The sequence below is a fragment of the Callithrix jacchus genome, chromosome 3 (assembly GCF_049354715.1).
Source record: "Callithrix jacchus isolate 240 chromosome 3, calJac240_pri, whole genome shotgun sequence".
Classification (NCBI taxonomy): domain Eukaryota; kingdom Metazoa; phylum Chordata; class Mammalia; order Primates; family Cebidae; genus Callithrix; species Callithrix jacchus.
Genome location: NC_133504.1, coordinates 114,729,201 through 114,744,779, shown reverse-complemented (window position 1 = coordinate 114,744,779; position 15,579 = coordinate 114,729,201). Strand labels below are relative to the sequence as shown.

Below are 15,579 nucleotides of genomic sequence, written 5' to 3'. Positions count from 1 at the left end.
TCAGGCTGGTCGCCAACTCCTGACCTTGTGATCTGCCCACCGTGGCCTCCCAGAGTGCTGGGATTACAGGCGTGAGCCACCATGCGCAGCCTGAAGTTCTTATTTGTTGTTTTTACTGGGAAAGTATAAGTGGCAATAACCGTTCTGGCAGCACTTGCTTTACATGAATTTCATGAAAATTATTTCACTGTTTTTTTTTAAACTCTTTTTTGAACAAGGTGGGATTATAAGCACATAAAATAAAAATATAGGTGTTTTTGTGCTTTTACTTTGTAGAAAATTAAAGAAGACAAAATTCTCAACTATTAAAACTTTTTTCAACTATTTCTGTTTTTTAGAAAAGTTATGTTATTTTGACCAGGTGTGGTGGCTCAAAAAAAAGTTTATTTATTTATTTTAATTTTTAATTTTTTTGAGACGAAGTCTTACTCTATCACCAGGCTGGTGTACAGTGGCGCAATTTTGACTCACTGCAGCCTTTACCTCCCAGTTTCAAGCAATTCTCCTGCCTCAGCCTCCCGAGTAGCTGGGACTACAGGTCTGTGCCACCATGCCTGGCTAATTTTTGTATTTTTAGTAGAAATGGGATTTCACTATGTTGGCCCGCATGGTCTTGATCTCTTGACCTTGTGATCTGCCAACCGTGGCCTCCCAAAGTGCTGGGATTACAGGCGTGTGCCACCATGCATGGCCTATGTTTACTGTTTCTGTGTAGTTATTATTATGTAATCAGTTAATTCAGCATATGGAAAACTGTAGATGTAATATAAAATGATAGGGGTATGGAAATCCTTGAATAATGCATTGAAGGCTGCACTAATATAGATTGTTGTTAGTATTAATTTTAAGTGAAGATTGATTGCTTAATGACAATTTATAAGTAGCTCATGTTTTCTTATCTCTCTCTTTTTTTAACAAGTGGTTAATGAGAATGTCAGTCTTGTGATCTCGAGGCAGTTGCTGACTGATTTTTGCACACATCTCCCTAACCTGCCTGATAGCACAGCCAAAGAAATCTATCACTTCACCTTGGAAAAGATCCAGCCTAGAGTCATTTCATTTGAGGAGCAGGTAAAAATCTAGAGCAGTGGTTTTTTAACTTGAGATAACAGCAGTTATTTTGAGAATCTGATATTATTAAATCCTTAGAGGAGATAATCATACAATTTCATTTCTGACAAAACAGTGTTCCAAACAGCATTTTATGATGCAAAATCAGATAAATATTAGGATGTTACAACTCCAACTGACATTTGCTTATAAATTAAAATTTCATTTTGTGAACCAAATATTGCTCTCTAGACAATTTTTTTAAATCAGTAAAATTGGTATTTAAGCTAAAAACACAGGAAAACTTCAGCATCATGTACACAAGGAACATACAAACTAAATTTAACATTTAAACTATAATATTTTGCCATAATCCACATTGCAGAAATGTGTTGCTTCAGTTCACTACTTTGATATTCTGTAAATTCAAAATTTATAGGAAAACTTGGATGGTCTATATAAACTTTTACTATTTGCTTGGCAACTTAGTATGTTGAATTGCCATGATAGGGAATAACTTTCCTATTTATTTTAATTAGTTACTTATGTCAGTTGCAATAGTTTGACATGTATACCTATTATTCCAGGTTGCTTCCATAAGACAGCATCTTGCGTCCATATATGAGAAAGAAGAAGACTGGAGAAATGCAGCCCAAGTGTTGGTGGGAATTCCTTTGGAAACAGGACAAAAGTATAGTAAATAGTGGATATTGGATGACTATATATAGGATGTATATGATTGCTCACTTATATTTTTTCTTACATTCTAGTACAGAAAACAGATAAACAATTAGATAGTATGTTAAAAGGTGATAAGTGCTGTGGAGAAAAGTAAGGGCAAAGTAAGGACAGTTGTATGTATATTTAAATAGGGTGATTGGGGTGGTAGAGTAGTTCTAATTGAAGGAGGTAAGGGAGTAGCTACAAGGATCTGAGGGAAGAATATCACTATATTACTAGATACTTTGTTGTTGTTGTTGTTATTGAGATGGAGTCTTGCTCTTTGTTGCTCAGGCTAGAGTGCAGTGGCATGATCTCAGCTCACTGCAACCTCTGCTTCCCAGGTTCAAGCGATTCTCCTGCCTCAGCCTCCCAAGTAGCTGGGACTACAGGTGTGTGCCACCATGCCCGGCTAGTTTTTGTATTTTTACTACAGACGGGGTTTTGCCAGGTTAGGCAGGCTGGTCTCGAACTCCTGACCTCAAGCGATCTGCCACCTCAGCCTCTCAAAGTTCTGGGATTACAGGTGTGAGCCACTATGCCTGGCTGAATATCATCACTAGGTACTCTTAGAGGAGATGGCTAGTGTAGAGGCCCTAAGATGGGAGCAAGCTTGAAGTGTTTTCTTAATAAGAGCAAGGAGGACAATGTGGATAGAGTACAGTGAGCAAAAGAGCAAGAGATGAGGAATGAGAGAGAGAGAACACTGAGGGCCAGGTTAAGTTTTATAAGCTATTGTAAGGAATTTGGCTTTCCACTAAGTGAAATGAGGGGGAGCCATTGGAGAATTGTGAACAGAACAGTGAAATGATCTGACCTCTGTTTTAAATAATTACTCTCACTACTGGGTTGAGAATAAACTGTAGGCAACCAGTGATAGAAGCAGGGATATTAGTTAGGCTTATGAGACCAGGTGCAGTGGCTCATGCCTATAGTTCAAGCACTTTGGAAGGCTGAGGTGGGAGAAGATTGCTTGAGCCCAGGAGTTTGAGACCAGCTTGGGCAGCTTAGCTAGACCCCATCTCTACCAAAAAATAAAATAAAATAAAATAAAATAAAATAAAATAAAATAGCTGGGCATGGTGGCACACGCCTGTACTCCTAGCGACTTGGGAGGCTAAGGTGGGAGGATTGCTTGAGCCCAGGAGTTTGAAACCGCCTGGGCAATATTGTAGACCCCCCTCCATCCTTACCAAAAAAATTAAAAAAAAAAAATTAGCTGGGCCTAGTGATATGAATCTATACTCCCAGGTACTTGGGAAGCTGAGGCAAAAGGATTGTGTGAACCCAGTAATTTGAGGCTGCAGTGGGCCATGATTGTACCACTGTACTTCTGCCAGGGGCACAAAGCAAGACCATGTCTTTTTTAAAAAAGGCTTATATAGTACCACAGATAAGATGGACATTGTGAGAAGTGTTGAATCTAGATATTTTTTTTTAAGGTAGAGTGAAAATTTCCTGATGGCTTGTATGTAGAGTGTGCAAAAGAGAGTCCAGATAAGTCCTGATTTTTGACCTGAGCAATTGGAAAGATGGAGTGGGGCAGAATAGGTTTATAGGGAATATCAAGAGTTTCATTTTGGACATCTGATATCCAAGTGGAAATATGTATTAAGGAGTTGAATGTATTAGTCTGGAGATTGGAAGAGATATCTGGGCTAGATAAACATATTTGGGAGTCATTGACATATAAATGGAATTTAAAGCCATTAGATTGGATGAGATGACTAAAGAAGGGAATGTAGATAAACAAAAGGACTGAGTACTGAGGCCTGGAGCACTTCAATGTTAAGAGGTCAGGGGCCGCACAGTTGTGCTGACACACGCCTGTAATCTCAGCACTTTGGGAGGCTGAGGCGGGTGGATCACAAGGTCAAGACATTGAGACCATCCTGGCCAACATGGTGGAATCCCGTCTCTACTAAAAATACAAAAATGAGCTGGATGTGGTGGCCCACATCTGTAGTTCCAGCTACTCAGGAGCCTGAGGCAGAAGAATCTCTTGATCCTGGGAGGTGGAGGTTGCAGTGAGCTGACATTGTGCCACTGCACTCCAGCCTGGCAAGAGAGAGAGACTCTGTCTCCAAAAAAAAAAAAAAAGAGGTCAGGGGCTGGGGGAACATGTAGCCAATAGGGATTATCCATTGAGGTAAGAAGGAAATTAGAATAGCGTGGAGAGTAGTGTCCTAGAAGCCAAATGAGAAAAATGTATCAAGGAGCAGGTGATGAGCTATGGTGTCGATAGGTCAAGTAAGATAAGGAGTATGGGTTAACTATTGGCATTAGTAGTGTGGAGGCCACTGATAACCTTAACAAGAGCTGATTTTTGTGAAATGATGGAAGTCTGATTACATGGTTTAAGAGAGAATGGGAAGAGAAGAATTGGAGAGAGTGAGTATGGGCAGCCCTGTGGGGGAGTTTTTAGAAAAGGTAGCAAAAAAATAGGGTAGAAGATGACAGCAGATGTTAGGCTTAGGGATTACTTTTTCCTTTATGATCCTATAGAGAGCAAAAATTTGGTATAGGGGAATTGGGGAGAGGATTCTTGCAGGAGTAGACAAGAGAGGAAGGAATCTAGCACAGGGATAGGCTTTAGATAGGAGAAGGGTAGTTCATCTGTGGCAGAGTTTCTCAGCCTCAGCTTTACTGGCATTTTCGGCTAGAAACTTTGTTGTGGAGGCTGTCCTGTGTATTGCAGGATATTTTAGCAGCACCAGTCCTCTGCTTGCTGGATGCCAGTAGTACTGCTGTTCCTAGTTGTGACAATAAAAATATTGGTAGATATATTAGTGATATAGTGGAGTTTTTGCAAGTACTCTTTCAATGCATTGCTTCAATATTCTTTTTCTGTTGGACGTTCGGTTTTGAGAGAGGGTCTGGCTCTGTCAACCAAGCTGTAGTGCAGTGGCATGATCTCAGCTCACTGCAACGTCCATCTCGTAGCTTCGCAAGTAGTTGGGACTACAGGTGCATGCCACTATGCCCAGCTAATTTATTACTATTTTATTATTAAGTAGTCTATCATTATTTAATAATTATTATTTACTGTATTTTTAATAGAGATAGAGTTTCACTGTGTTGCTCAGGCTGGTCTCAAACTGTGGGGCTCAAGCAGTCCATCTGCCTTGGCCTCTTAAAATGCTGGGATTACAGGTGTGAGCCACCATGCTTTAATATACCTAATGAAGTTGGTAAATATAAAGCCAGCCTTGCTTTAATATACCTAATGAAGTTGGTAAATATAAAGCCAGCCTTGCTTTAATATACCTAATGAAGTTGAAATGAGAGACATCATCTGGAAGGGTGGATGGGGGTGGAGCGTGAGGTTGAGGAGAGACAATAATGTGAGAAGTAATCCCCTTAAGAGAGTGGGACAGTGAATGGACTCAGCATATAAACTTGGCAGCATTAAGGACTTGTTTGAAGGTCATAATGATTAAAATTGGATCAGTCATGCTGGGCACAGTGGCTTCATGCCTGTAGTCCCGGCTGCTTGAGAGGCTGAGGTGGGAGGATCCCTTGAGCCCAGAAATTTGAGCCTAGACTGGGCAACACACTGAGACCCCCATTTCTATAAAAAAATTTGATTTGGTGCTTTTTCCCATCACAGTTCAGCTACATAATTGAACAGTTCAATTACAATCTAACTGTTTGCAGGAAAGGAGTAAGCAAACAATAAGATTTAACCACAGTTAGGATTTTTTCCCAAAAAGTATGACAGCAAGAGAGGGACAAGGAAGATGAGTACCTGTGCAATTCAATGATTATAAGTGATTAAAATGAGTGACCACAGGAGTTAGGCTAGGTAAAGAGGGAAGTGAGGCCTTTATGGGGAAAGGCAGTGACATGTAAGGGAAAAGTGGTTTGGAGGGCACAGTGGGATTCAAAGATTGTTGGGCTTGAGATACTAGAGAAAGTGAGGTGGAAAAACAATTGAAAAATATTAAGATGGCAGGGCATGGTGGCTCATGCCTGTAATCCCAGCACTTTGGGAGGCCAAGGTGGGCACATCACCTGAGGCAAGACCAGCCTGGCCAACATGATGTAACCTTGTTTCTACTAAAAATACAAAAATTACCTGGATGTGGTGGCATGTGCCTGTAATCCCAGCTACTGGGGAGGCTAACGCACAAGAATCGCTTTAATCAAAGAGGTGGAGGTTGCAGTGAGCCAAGACCCATGTGATTGCACCCCAGCCTGGGTGACAAAAAAGAAAAAACAAAAAACGTTGGGGCCAGGCGTGGTGGCTCATCCCTACAATCTCAGCACTTTGGGAGGCTGAGGTGGGCAGATCACCTGAGGTCAGGAGTTCGAGACCAGACTGACCAACAACATGGTGAAACCCGTCTCTATTAAAAGTATTTAAAAAAATTAGCTGGGTGTGGTGTTGGGCACCTGGAACCCCAGCTAATTGGGAGGCTGAGACAGGAGAATTGCTTGAACCCAGGAGATGGAGGTTGCAGTGAGCTGACATGGTGCCACTGCACTCCAGCCTGGGTGGCAGAGTGAGATTCCATCTCAAAAAAAAAAAAAAAGATGGTTTATAACTCTTACCCAACTAGTCTTACCTCTTGATGTGTATAATTTTTTAAAAAAAATTTATAGTTCTTTATGAAACATTTCTCCTAAGTATATTGTATGAGAAGGATGAAAGGTGTGAGACTGTTGGTTATTGTATTGAAAACACTTCCTTGAGTTGGCAAGTATAAAATGGCACCAACTGTGAAGGACTTAAAAATATCTTCATCTGCCTCTCTACTCCTTGACTCTCTACTTCACCTGTGATGGAGGGATTCTTTTTTTGATCTTCATTAATATTTGCAATAGTGAGGCAGACACTGCTTCAGACATCTTGCCTTTTTTGCATTATTTATGAAATTACTAGGTAATGATGCTCTTTGAAAAAGCAGCCAGTTCGTTAAAAAAAAAAAGCCTTCATATATAGATGTTGAATTTAGCATTTCAAGGTCCCCTTAATAATTTCGTAGTTTGAAGGATTTTCTTGATTGCTTTGATCTTATATTTTCTCCCTAGCACAGGACAATTGATTTATTTTCAGTGGTAGTTGAAATAAATATGAAATTAGATACTGTTTTTTTCAGTGGTCATAATTATCATTTTAATAGTACTCTAGCTTATCTGTGAGGAAACCAAAGAGATAAAAATGTCATTGGTTTTCTAAACAAGTTAAAGTGACTAAATGTAGACTTTGAATAAATGGGAACATCTTCTTTCAAAAAATGATTCATTCTGATTATGAAAGTAATTGACATAACAGTTACATGGCAAAAAGTTGGAAAATTCGAGTATAGTGCTATACATAGCAATTAATGTAAATTTGAATTGTGAATGGAAAAAAGTACAGAATATTAATATATGCAAAACAAAGTTGCATGAATTTCTCCTCCCATTCCCTTCCCTCCCACATCAATAAAGTATAGAATTATTTTCAAAGCTGGGGCCAAGTGAATTATAAACTGTGTTCTTGCCACATGGTGGCACCACTTTTACAGGTAAATAGAATTTTTCTATTAGGATTAATCTTGAATTATATGAGTTTTGAATTATGTGAGATCTTCAGTTATGTATTTCTGGCATAAAATGTGACCACGGAGATGAAGGGGAAAATGAAAACCACTTATTATCTCAGTACCCACAGATAATTGCTGTTACTATTTTGATATATGTATATAGAAATATATTTTGATAGTTTTTTACGTACTGTTGTATCTAGTTTTTTTTTTTACTTAGCAAAAATACATGATGACTGTTATCACATAATAATGGTTATAATTATACAGCGTTCTACCATTTTTATGTACAACTTGATTACCAATAATGTCATAATGGGTGATTTCCATTTTTTTCCTAGCATAGGTATTTATAAATAACTTTACAAATGAATATCATTTTAGGTGCGTATGTGTGGACATCCCTGGCTATCTTTTTAGGTTTTCTTTTCTTGATTTTTTTTTTTTTTTTTTTTAGAGACGAAGTCTTGCTGTGTCCCCCAGGCTGGAGTGCAATGGGACGATATTGGCTCACTGCAACCTCCGCCTCCTGGGTTCAAGGGATTCTCCTGTTTCAGCCTCCTGAGTAGCTGGGATTACAAGTGTGCGCCATCACTTCTGGCTAATTTTTCGTATTTTTAGTAGAGATGGGGTTTCACTATGTTGTTCAGGCTGGTCTCAGACTCCTGACCTCAGGTGATCCATCTACCGAGGTCTCCCAAATTGCTGGGATTATGGGCATGAGCCACCATGCCTGGCCTTAGGATTTATTTTCTAAAGATAAATGTATAATGGGTTAAGGGTATATTCGTTTTAAAGGATTCAACAGATAGTTGGAGAGCATATTTCCAAATTGTTTTCTAGGAAAGTTGTCTCACTAGTTATATATGATATACCCCTAAACTGGGAAGTTGTTCTTGTAAGAGCTTTAGCTGGTAAGATTATCTGAGGATTAAAAGCAGCTAAGATATAATGGGATCAATGATGATAAAAATTCAATAAAACTTACTTTTTAGTTTTTGTATAATGCAGTAAAAAGTTTGATTCCCTTATGGTACCAGAATATATATGAGGCAAAAGCAGCATATCTTCTATTATTCCTAAAATTTTCTTGACAAAATGTTGACTCATTATGTGTTTTTATGTTACATCCTAGACAGTACAATGTAGATTATAAACTGGAGACTTACTTGAAGATTGCTAGGCTATATCTGGAGGATGATGATCCAGTCCAGGCGGAGGCTTACATAAATCGGGCATCGTTGCTTCAGAATGAATCAACCAATGAACAGTTACAGATACATTATAAGGTAACAGCTGAGTTGATTTGGAATTAATTTTGTATTGGAGAAATTGTGACATACTAAGATGTTCCAGAACATCTGATAGATGCTCTTAAATATTAGAAATTCTTTTTCTGTTTTTTTTTACTCTCACTTTTTAATTTTTCCCCCTAATTGAAACATTTTCCCTCTGTAGGTATGCTATGCACGTGTTCTTGATTATAGAAGAAAATTCATTGAAGCTGCACAAAGGTACAATGAGCTCTCTTACAAGACAATAGTCCATGAAAGTGAAAGACTAGAGGCCTTAAAACATGCTTTGCACTGTACCATCTTAGCATCAGCAGGTAAACACGTAGTAATTTATGCTTAAATGAACAGTTACCTTTGCTTGATAACTTGAGGTTGGTTACTATTGGGAAATTTAGCAAGGAACTATTCTTCAAAGGGATGTCTTAATACAATTATGGTAAATGTAGTTTAAGTGTTTAAATAAAAACGAATAAAATGGTTTGTTAAAATAATTTAATATGCTCATATTAGTCTATTATGCATATGTGTTAAGAATAGTTAAAGGAGATAATGTAAAGTTTAGTTCTAAAATTTTACTAAAGAAATGGATATTGGCTGGGCATGGTGGGTCACGCCTGTTATCCTGGCACTTTGGGAGGTCTAGGCAGGTGGATTACGTGAGGTCAGGAGTTTAAGATCAGCCTGAGCAGCATGGTGAAACCCTGTCTCTTATAAAAATTAAAAAAAAAAGAAAGAAATGGATATCAAATTAAGTGAGAATTACGCAGAGTGAAACAAAAATTAAAGTCTATAGCTTGATGAAATGATAATTAATGTACTGCTTTTGGAATTTTTTTTAACTTTCAAGCCTCAGCTTTAAATCTGGTATTCATCCTTTTCTCCAATACATGTAACAAATAAATATTCTTTGTTCTTTTTACTAAATTATAGCATGTAAATCACTTATGAAGTAGAAAGGGCATTAAGAGGAAATGCTAATTCTAAACCATAGCTTTTCTTGCCCTTTTTTTTTTGAGAAGGAGTCTCACTCTGTCGCCCAGGCTGGAGTGCAGTGGCGCCGTCTCAGCTCACTGCAACCTCCGCTGCCAGGGTTCAAGGGATTCTCCTGCTTCAGCCTCCTGAACAGCTGGGACTACAGGTGCCTGCCGCAATACCCAGCTAATTTTTGTATTTTTAGTAGAGATGGGGTTTCATCACCATGTTGACCAGGTTGGTCTCGAACTCCTGACCTCATGATCCCCCTGCCTTGGCCTCCCAAAGTGCTGGGATTACAGGTGTGCGCAGCTGCCATGCATGGCCTACCCATAGCTTTTCTTATATCACTCTATCACCCAGGCTGGAGTGCAGTTGCACAATCACTGCTCATTATAACCTCAACCTCCGGGACTTGAGTGATCCTCCCGTCTCAGCCTCCCAAGTAGCTGGGACTATAGGCACACACCACCATGCCCAGCTAATGTTTTTGTATTTTTTTTTGAGATGGAGTTTCGCTGTTGTTACCCAGACTGGAGTGCAATGGCACCATCTTGGCTCACCGCAACCTCTGCCTCCTGGGTACAAGCAATTCTCCTGCCTCAGCCTCCCAAGTAGCTGGGACTACAGGCGCGTACCACCATGCCCAGCTAATTTTTCTGTTTTTAGTAGAGACAGGGTTTCACCTTGTTGACCAGGATGGTCTCGATCTCTTGACCTCATGATCCACCCGCCTTGGCCTCCCAAAGTGCTGGGATTATAGGCGTGAGCTGCTGTGCCCAGCCTGTATTTTTTTTTTGAGACAGTCTTGCTTTCTCACTAGGCGCCAGGCTGGAGTGCAGTGGCGCAATCTCAGCCCACTGCAACCTCTTGACCTTGTGATCTGCCCGCCTCGGCCTCCCAAAGTGCTGGGATTACAGGCCTGAGCCACTGCACCCAGCTTTTTTTTGTATTTTTGTAGAGATGGAGTTTCTTCACATTGCCCAGTCTTGTTTCAAGCTCCTAGGCTCAAGTGATCCACCTGCCTTGGCCTCCCAAAGTGCAGAGATTACAGGTGTGAGCCACTACCCCATCCCATTTTATTCTTTATAGACAAGTAATCTTATTTTATTTTTTGTTACTGAAAAGACAGTACACGAACATGGTACTGCTTCTTTTTCTAAAGAACTTTTACTGGTTTCTTACATTTCTTTCAATACAAATGGTAGCATGGTATACACACTTTTGCAACTTGCCTTTTTGTTGTAACTGTATATATCATCATAGTGATCTTTACATGTCAGTACATATAACTCATTCTTTTTGATTTTCTATTGTCTGGCTTTATCATAATTCACTTAGTCAGTCACAGCGATATAGTGATTATGTACATGTATGAGTATATGTATAGGTTAACTTTCTGGATCCAGAGGTACATACTTCTGAATTTTTGATAGATGTTACACATTGCCTTATACTTTTACACTCCAAACAGAAACATAAGCTCCTGATTCCTCACACAGGTATTACCACTTTTTTTTTCAATTTTGTTTTTACTTTTTTAAAAAATCTTTTCTGATCTGGTAGATGAAAAACAGTATCTCACTTTGGGTTTAATTTGCATTTATGAATGCTTGAGTATTTTTCATATGATTAAAAAATTGTTAAAAAATCTGTATTTCTTTATTGAGTGAATTATACATTTATGTCAATTGGTCATTTTTTGAGTTGTCTTTTCTGGGTGACTTGTAAAAGCTCTTTAGATATAAAGGACAGTCAAAATTTTTCCTGACTTGTCTCCTTTTTGGTTTTATTTATGACATTTTTGCCATGCAGAACCTTTTAATTTTTACTTAATTACATTTATTAATCTTTCTTTAATGGCTTCTAGGTTTTGTTGACTTGCTTAAAAAAGTCTTCCCTACTATGAAATTATATGCAGTTTTAAGTTCCCCCATGTTTTCTTTCAGTACTTTAGGTTCTTAAATTCCTTGGTGTCAGGACCTTTTTATACTCTGAAAAAGTATTGAGAACCTGAAAACTTTTGTTTATATAGATTATATCTACTGATTACTAGAAATTAAATGAGTAATTTAAGAAAATTTATTAATTTATTTTAAATTAACAGTAATAGACCCATTACCTATAAACATAAATGACATAGTTTTATGAAAAATAACTATATTTTTTCCAAAGCAAAAAATGTTACTGGGAATGGAATTGTTTTACATTTAAAAAATTTTTTCAGTGTATAGCTTAATAGAAAAGAGCTCAATTCTTATAGGTACTTCCACATTCACTCCATTTTGATAAGTTGTTTTAGTTAAAGTATATGAAGAAAATTCAGCCTCACACAGACATGTAGCTGGAAAAGATAAGCACATTTTTTTTTTTTTTTAATTTTTTATTGGATTTTAGGTTTTGGGGTACATGAGCAGAGCATGCAAGACAGTTGCGTAGGTACACACATGGCAGTGTGCTTTGCTTTTCTTCTCCCTTTCACCCACATTTGGCATTTCTCCCCAGGCTATCCCTCCCCACCTCCCCCTCCCACTGGCCCTCCCCTTTTCCCCCCAATAGACCCCAGTGTTTAGTACTCCCCTTTCTGTGTCCATGTGTTCTCATTTTTCATCACCCGCCTATGAGTGAGAATATGCGGTGTTTCATTTTCTGTTCTTGTGTCAGTTTGCTGAGAATGATGTTCTCCAGATTCATCCATGTCCCTACAAACGACACAAACTCATCATTTCTGATTGCTGCATAATATTCCATGGTGTATATGTGCCACATTTTTCCAATCCAGTCTATTAAGATAAGCACATTTTAATCGCATTTTCAGGTAATTGTGGATATTCTTTGGTACTATACTTGACAGATGGCATAGTTTCTTTTTTTTTTTGAGACAGTCTTGCTGTGTTGCCCAGGCTGGGGTGCAGTGGTATGATCTCGGCTCACTGCCACCTCTGCCTCCTGGATTTAAGCAATTCTCCTGCCTTGGCCTTCTGAGTAGCTGGTATTACAGGCATGTGCCACCATACCTGGCTAATTTTTAAATTTTTTTAGAGATGGGGTTTCACCATGTTAGCCAGGCTGGTCTCCAGCTCTTGACCTTGTGATCTGCCTGTTTTGGCCTCCCAAAGTGCTGGGATTACAGGCATGAGCCACCATGCCTGGCTGACAAATGATTGGTTTCTTACATGTTAGTAGCAATGTGGAATCTGAAACCATATCAATAAACTTTTTGTGTTCCATGATACTAAAACTTGTTCTCGCTGGGTGAGGTCACTCACGCCTGTAATCCCAGCACTTTGGGAGGCCAAGATGGGTGGATCACGAGGTCAGGAGATTGAGACCATCCTGGCCAATATGGTGAAACCCCATCTCTTAAAAAAAAAAAAACAAAAAGACAAAAAAATCCCTTCTGTTCTCTACTTTCTTTTACATAATAAATTATCATCCATTAATAATCCTTGTGTGGGGTAGGGTGCAGTAGCTCATGCCTGTAATCCTAGCACTTTGGGAGGCCGAGGTGGGCAGATCACCTAAGGTCAGGAGTTGGAGACCAGCCTGACCAACATGGAGAAACCCCATCTCTACTAAAAATTCAAAATTAACTGGGCTTGGTGGCACATGCCTGTAACCGCAGCTACTCGGGAGGCTGAAGCAGGAGAATTGCTTGAACCCGGGAAGCAGAGATTGCGGTGAGCAGAGATCACGCCATCGTACTCCAGACTGGGCAACACAAGTGAAACTCCATATAAAAAAAAAGAAAATTAGTAATAATCCTTGCCTGGGTCATTCGTTACATTGTATGTTACAAAATGGTGATTTGCTAATTCTACTGCATGAACTTTTTTTTTTCCTTTTTTGTACTTTTATTTGGAACTTTTTACTTTGTACTTTTTTTTCCTGCTTATTTTCTGTTGGTATGATATACACACAGGAAAAATACACATATCAAAAGTATACATACAGCTTGATGAATTTTCACAAACTGAGCACCTCCATGTAGCCAGCATCCAGAACAAGAAACAAAATATTACCAACACCCCAGAGGCCTTTTTTATACTTTCTACAAGTCACTAGCCCTAACGCTACAAGAGTAATCACTATTACTAGCCTTCTTATTTTGTTTGATAAGTGAAATCATATAGTATAGTGTATTCATTCTTGTCTTGCTTCTTTTGCTCAATTTCATGAAATATATCCATGTGGCTATGTGTAGTTGTACTTTCTTCATTTTCCTTGTTATATAATATTCCATTGTATGAATATACCACAATTCATTTATCCTAATTTCTTATTGGCTGCTAGGAATAGTACTGCTTTGAACATTCTTGTATATTTGACTCACCTTTTTATTTATTCAGTGTATGACAATAAGTTACAATTTTTATTCTTTTTGATGATCAAATTGTTCCAAACATGACTAGATTATGTCTTTTTTTTTTTTTTAAATGGAGATGAGGTCTTGCTGTGTTGGCCAGGGTAGTCTCAAACTCCTGGCTTCAAGGAATCCCTCCATCTTGGTCTCCCAATGTGCTGGGATTACAAGCATGAGCCACCGTGCCTAGCCGGTTCTGTCTTTTTGACATGGCCCCATTAATCTTTGAATACTTCCTGTGAATCAGTAGAAAAAGATGACTTGGATTTATCTTGTGTTTTCCCTGCCTCAGACTTGAAATCAGCTATTTTTCAAGGATTCCTAGCTCTTTTTAATGAGCTACCAAGATTTGGATATGTAGATATGAGTAGATATGCTCACTGCTTCTGGGTGTCATTGTGGTTAGGCTCTTTTGGTAAAAAGAGCTGGAAATATATTTAAAAAGAAAAAGGTCATTAATCAGATCATTTTAATGAGTTTGATTTTTTTTAATGTCATCAGTTGTCATTAAAGGTCCTAGAAAATATAAATTGAAACTATGAATATCAAGTTTCCCATCAGATATTTTTTCATCTTTTGTAAATTTTTAATTAACAAAATTAATTAATGTTTAATAATGAAATAATGAATGTTTATTATAGAAATACAAATAAGAAAAGGAAAATAGAGATCACCTGTTCTTCCAACCACTTGTAACATTTTGGCATATATCCCAAAGTTTTCATGATTGGCTATGTAGTTGCTCCTCTTTATCTGTGGATTTCATATTTCTGAATTTTCCTCCTTGCTAAAATTTATTCATAATTTCAAAGTCAATACTTGCAGCACTTCCACAGTCATTTGCAGATATATGCAGGGTGGCAAAACATTTGAATGTCCTGACACATGTTTCCACCTGAGGTTGAACATGTAGATTTCCTGCTTGCTGTTTTACTTTTATAGTGTACACAGATGTCCTTTTTATGGTATGTTTAAGATCACGTTTTTCACACTTTTGTTCTGTTATCAGTGATTTTGCTGTTTAAAATGGTACCAGGCCGTAGTGCTGAAGTGCTGTCTGGGAGGTGTTCTTAAGTGCCTTATGGAGAAAATATGTGTGTTAGATAGCTTCATTTATGTATGATTTATAGTGTTGTCCGTGAGTTCAATGTTAATGAATCACAGTATATATTAAATAGGATGTCTTTAAACAGAAACACACATAAAACAAGGTTACAGATTAATTGGCAGACAAAAATGTTGTGACCAGATGCTCACAAGAACCTAACCTTATATTCCCATAGGAGTAGCAGGTTGGTGTTTGATAATTCAGCATTGTCAGTGACTACAGACCATAATTACCATGAATAATGAGTATTAACTATATATTTAGTAGGCAAAAATGAAGTTGTAAGATAGATTTTTTTTTCTGATGAAACATTGTAAAAACATTTGATGCTCATTCGTTTGCTTTAGGACAGCAGCGTTCTCGGATGCTAGCTACTCTTTTTAAGGATGAAAGGTGCCAGCAACTTGCTGCCTATGGGATCCTAGAGAAAATGTACCTGGATAGGATCATCAGAGGAAATCAGCTTCAAGAATTTGCTGCCATGCTGATGCCTCACCAAAAAGCAACTACAGCTGATGGTAATGATCATGTCTTATGTGT

General features: G+C 38.3%; 1 protein-coding gene across 2 annotated transcripts in view; it reads left to right on the top strand.

The window, feature by feature from the left end:
- Positions 1–15,579, top strand: part of COPS4 (COP9 signalosome subunit 4) — a 45,673-nt gene that overhangs the window by 13,946 nt on the left and 16,148 nt on the right. For both annotated transcript variants that reach the window (XM_035293384.3, XM_002745648.6), the window contains exons 3-7: positions 920–1,071; positions 1,638–1,741; positions 8,437–8,590; positions 8,760–8,910; positions 15,387–15,557. In XM_035293384.3, coding sequence (XP_035149275.1) covers positions 920–1,071; positions 1,638–1,741; positions 8,437–8,590; positions 8,760–8,910; positions 15,387–15,557 — 732 coding nt within the window. The remainder of the gene's footprint in view (positions 1–919; positions 1,072–1,637; positions 1,742–8,436; positions 8,591–8,759; positions 8,911–15,386; positions 15,558–15,579) is intronic.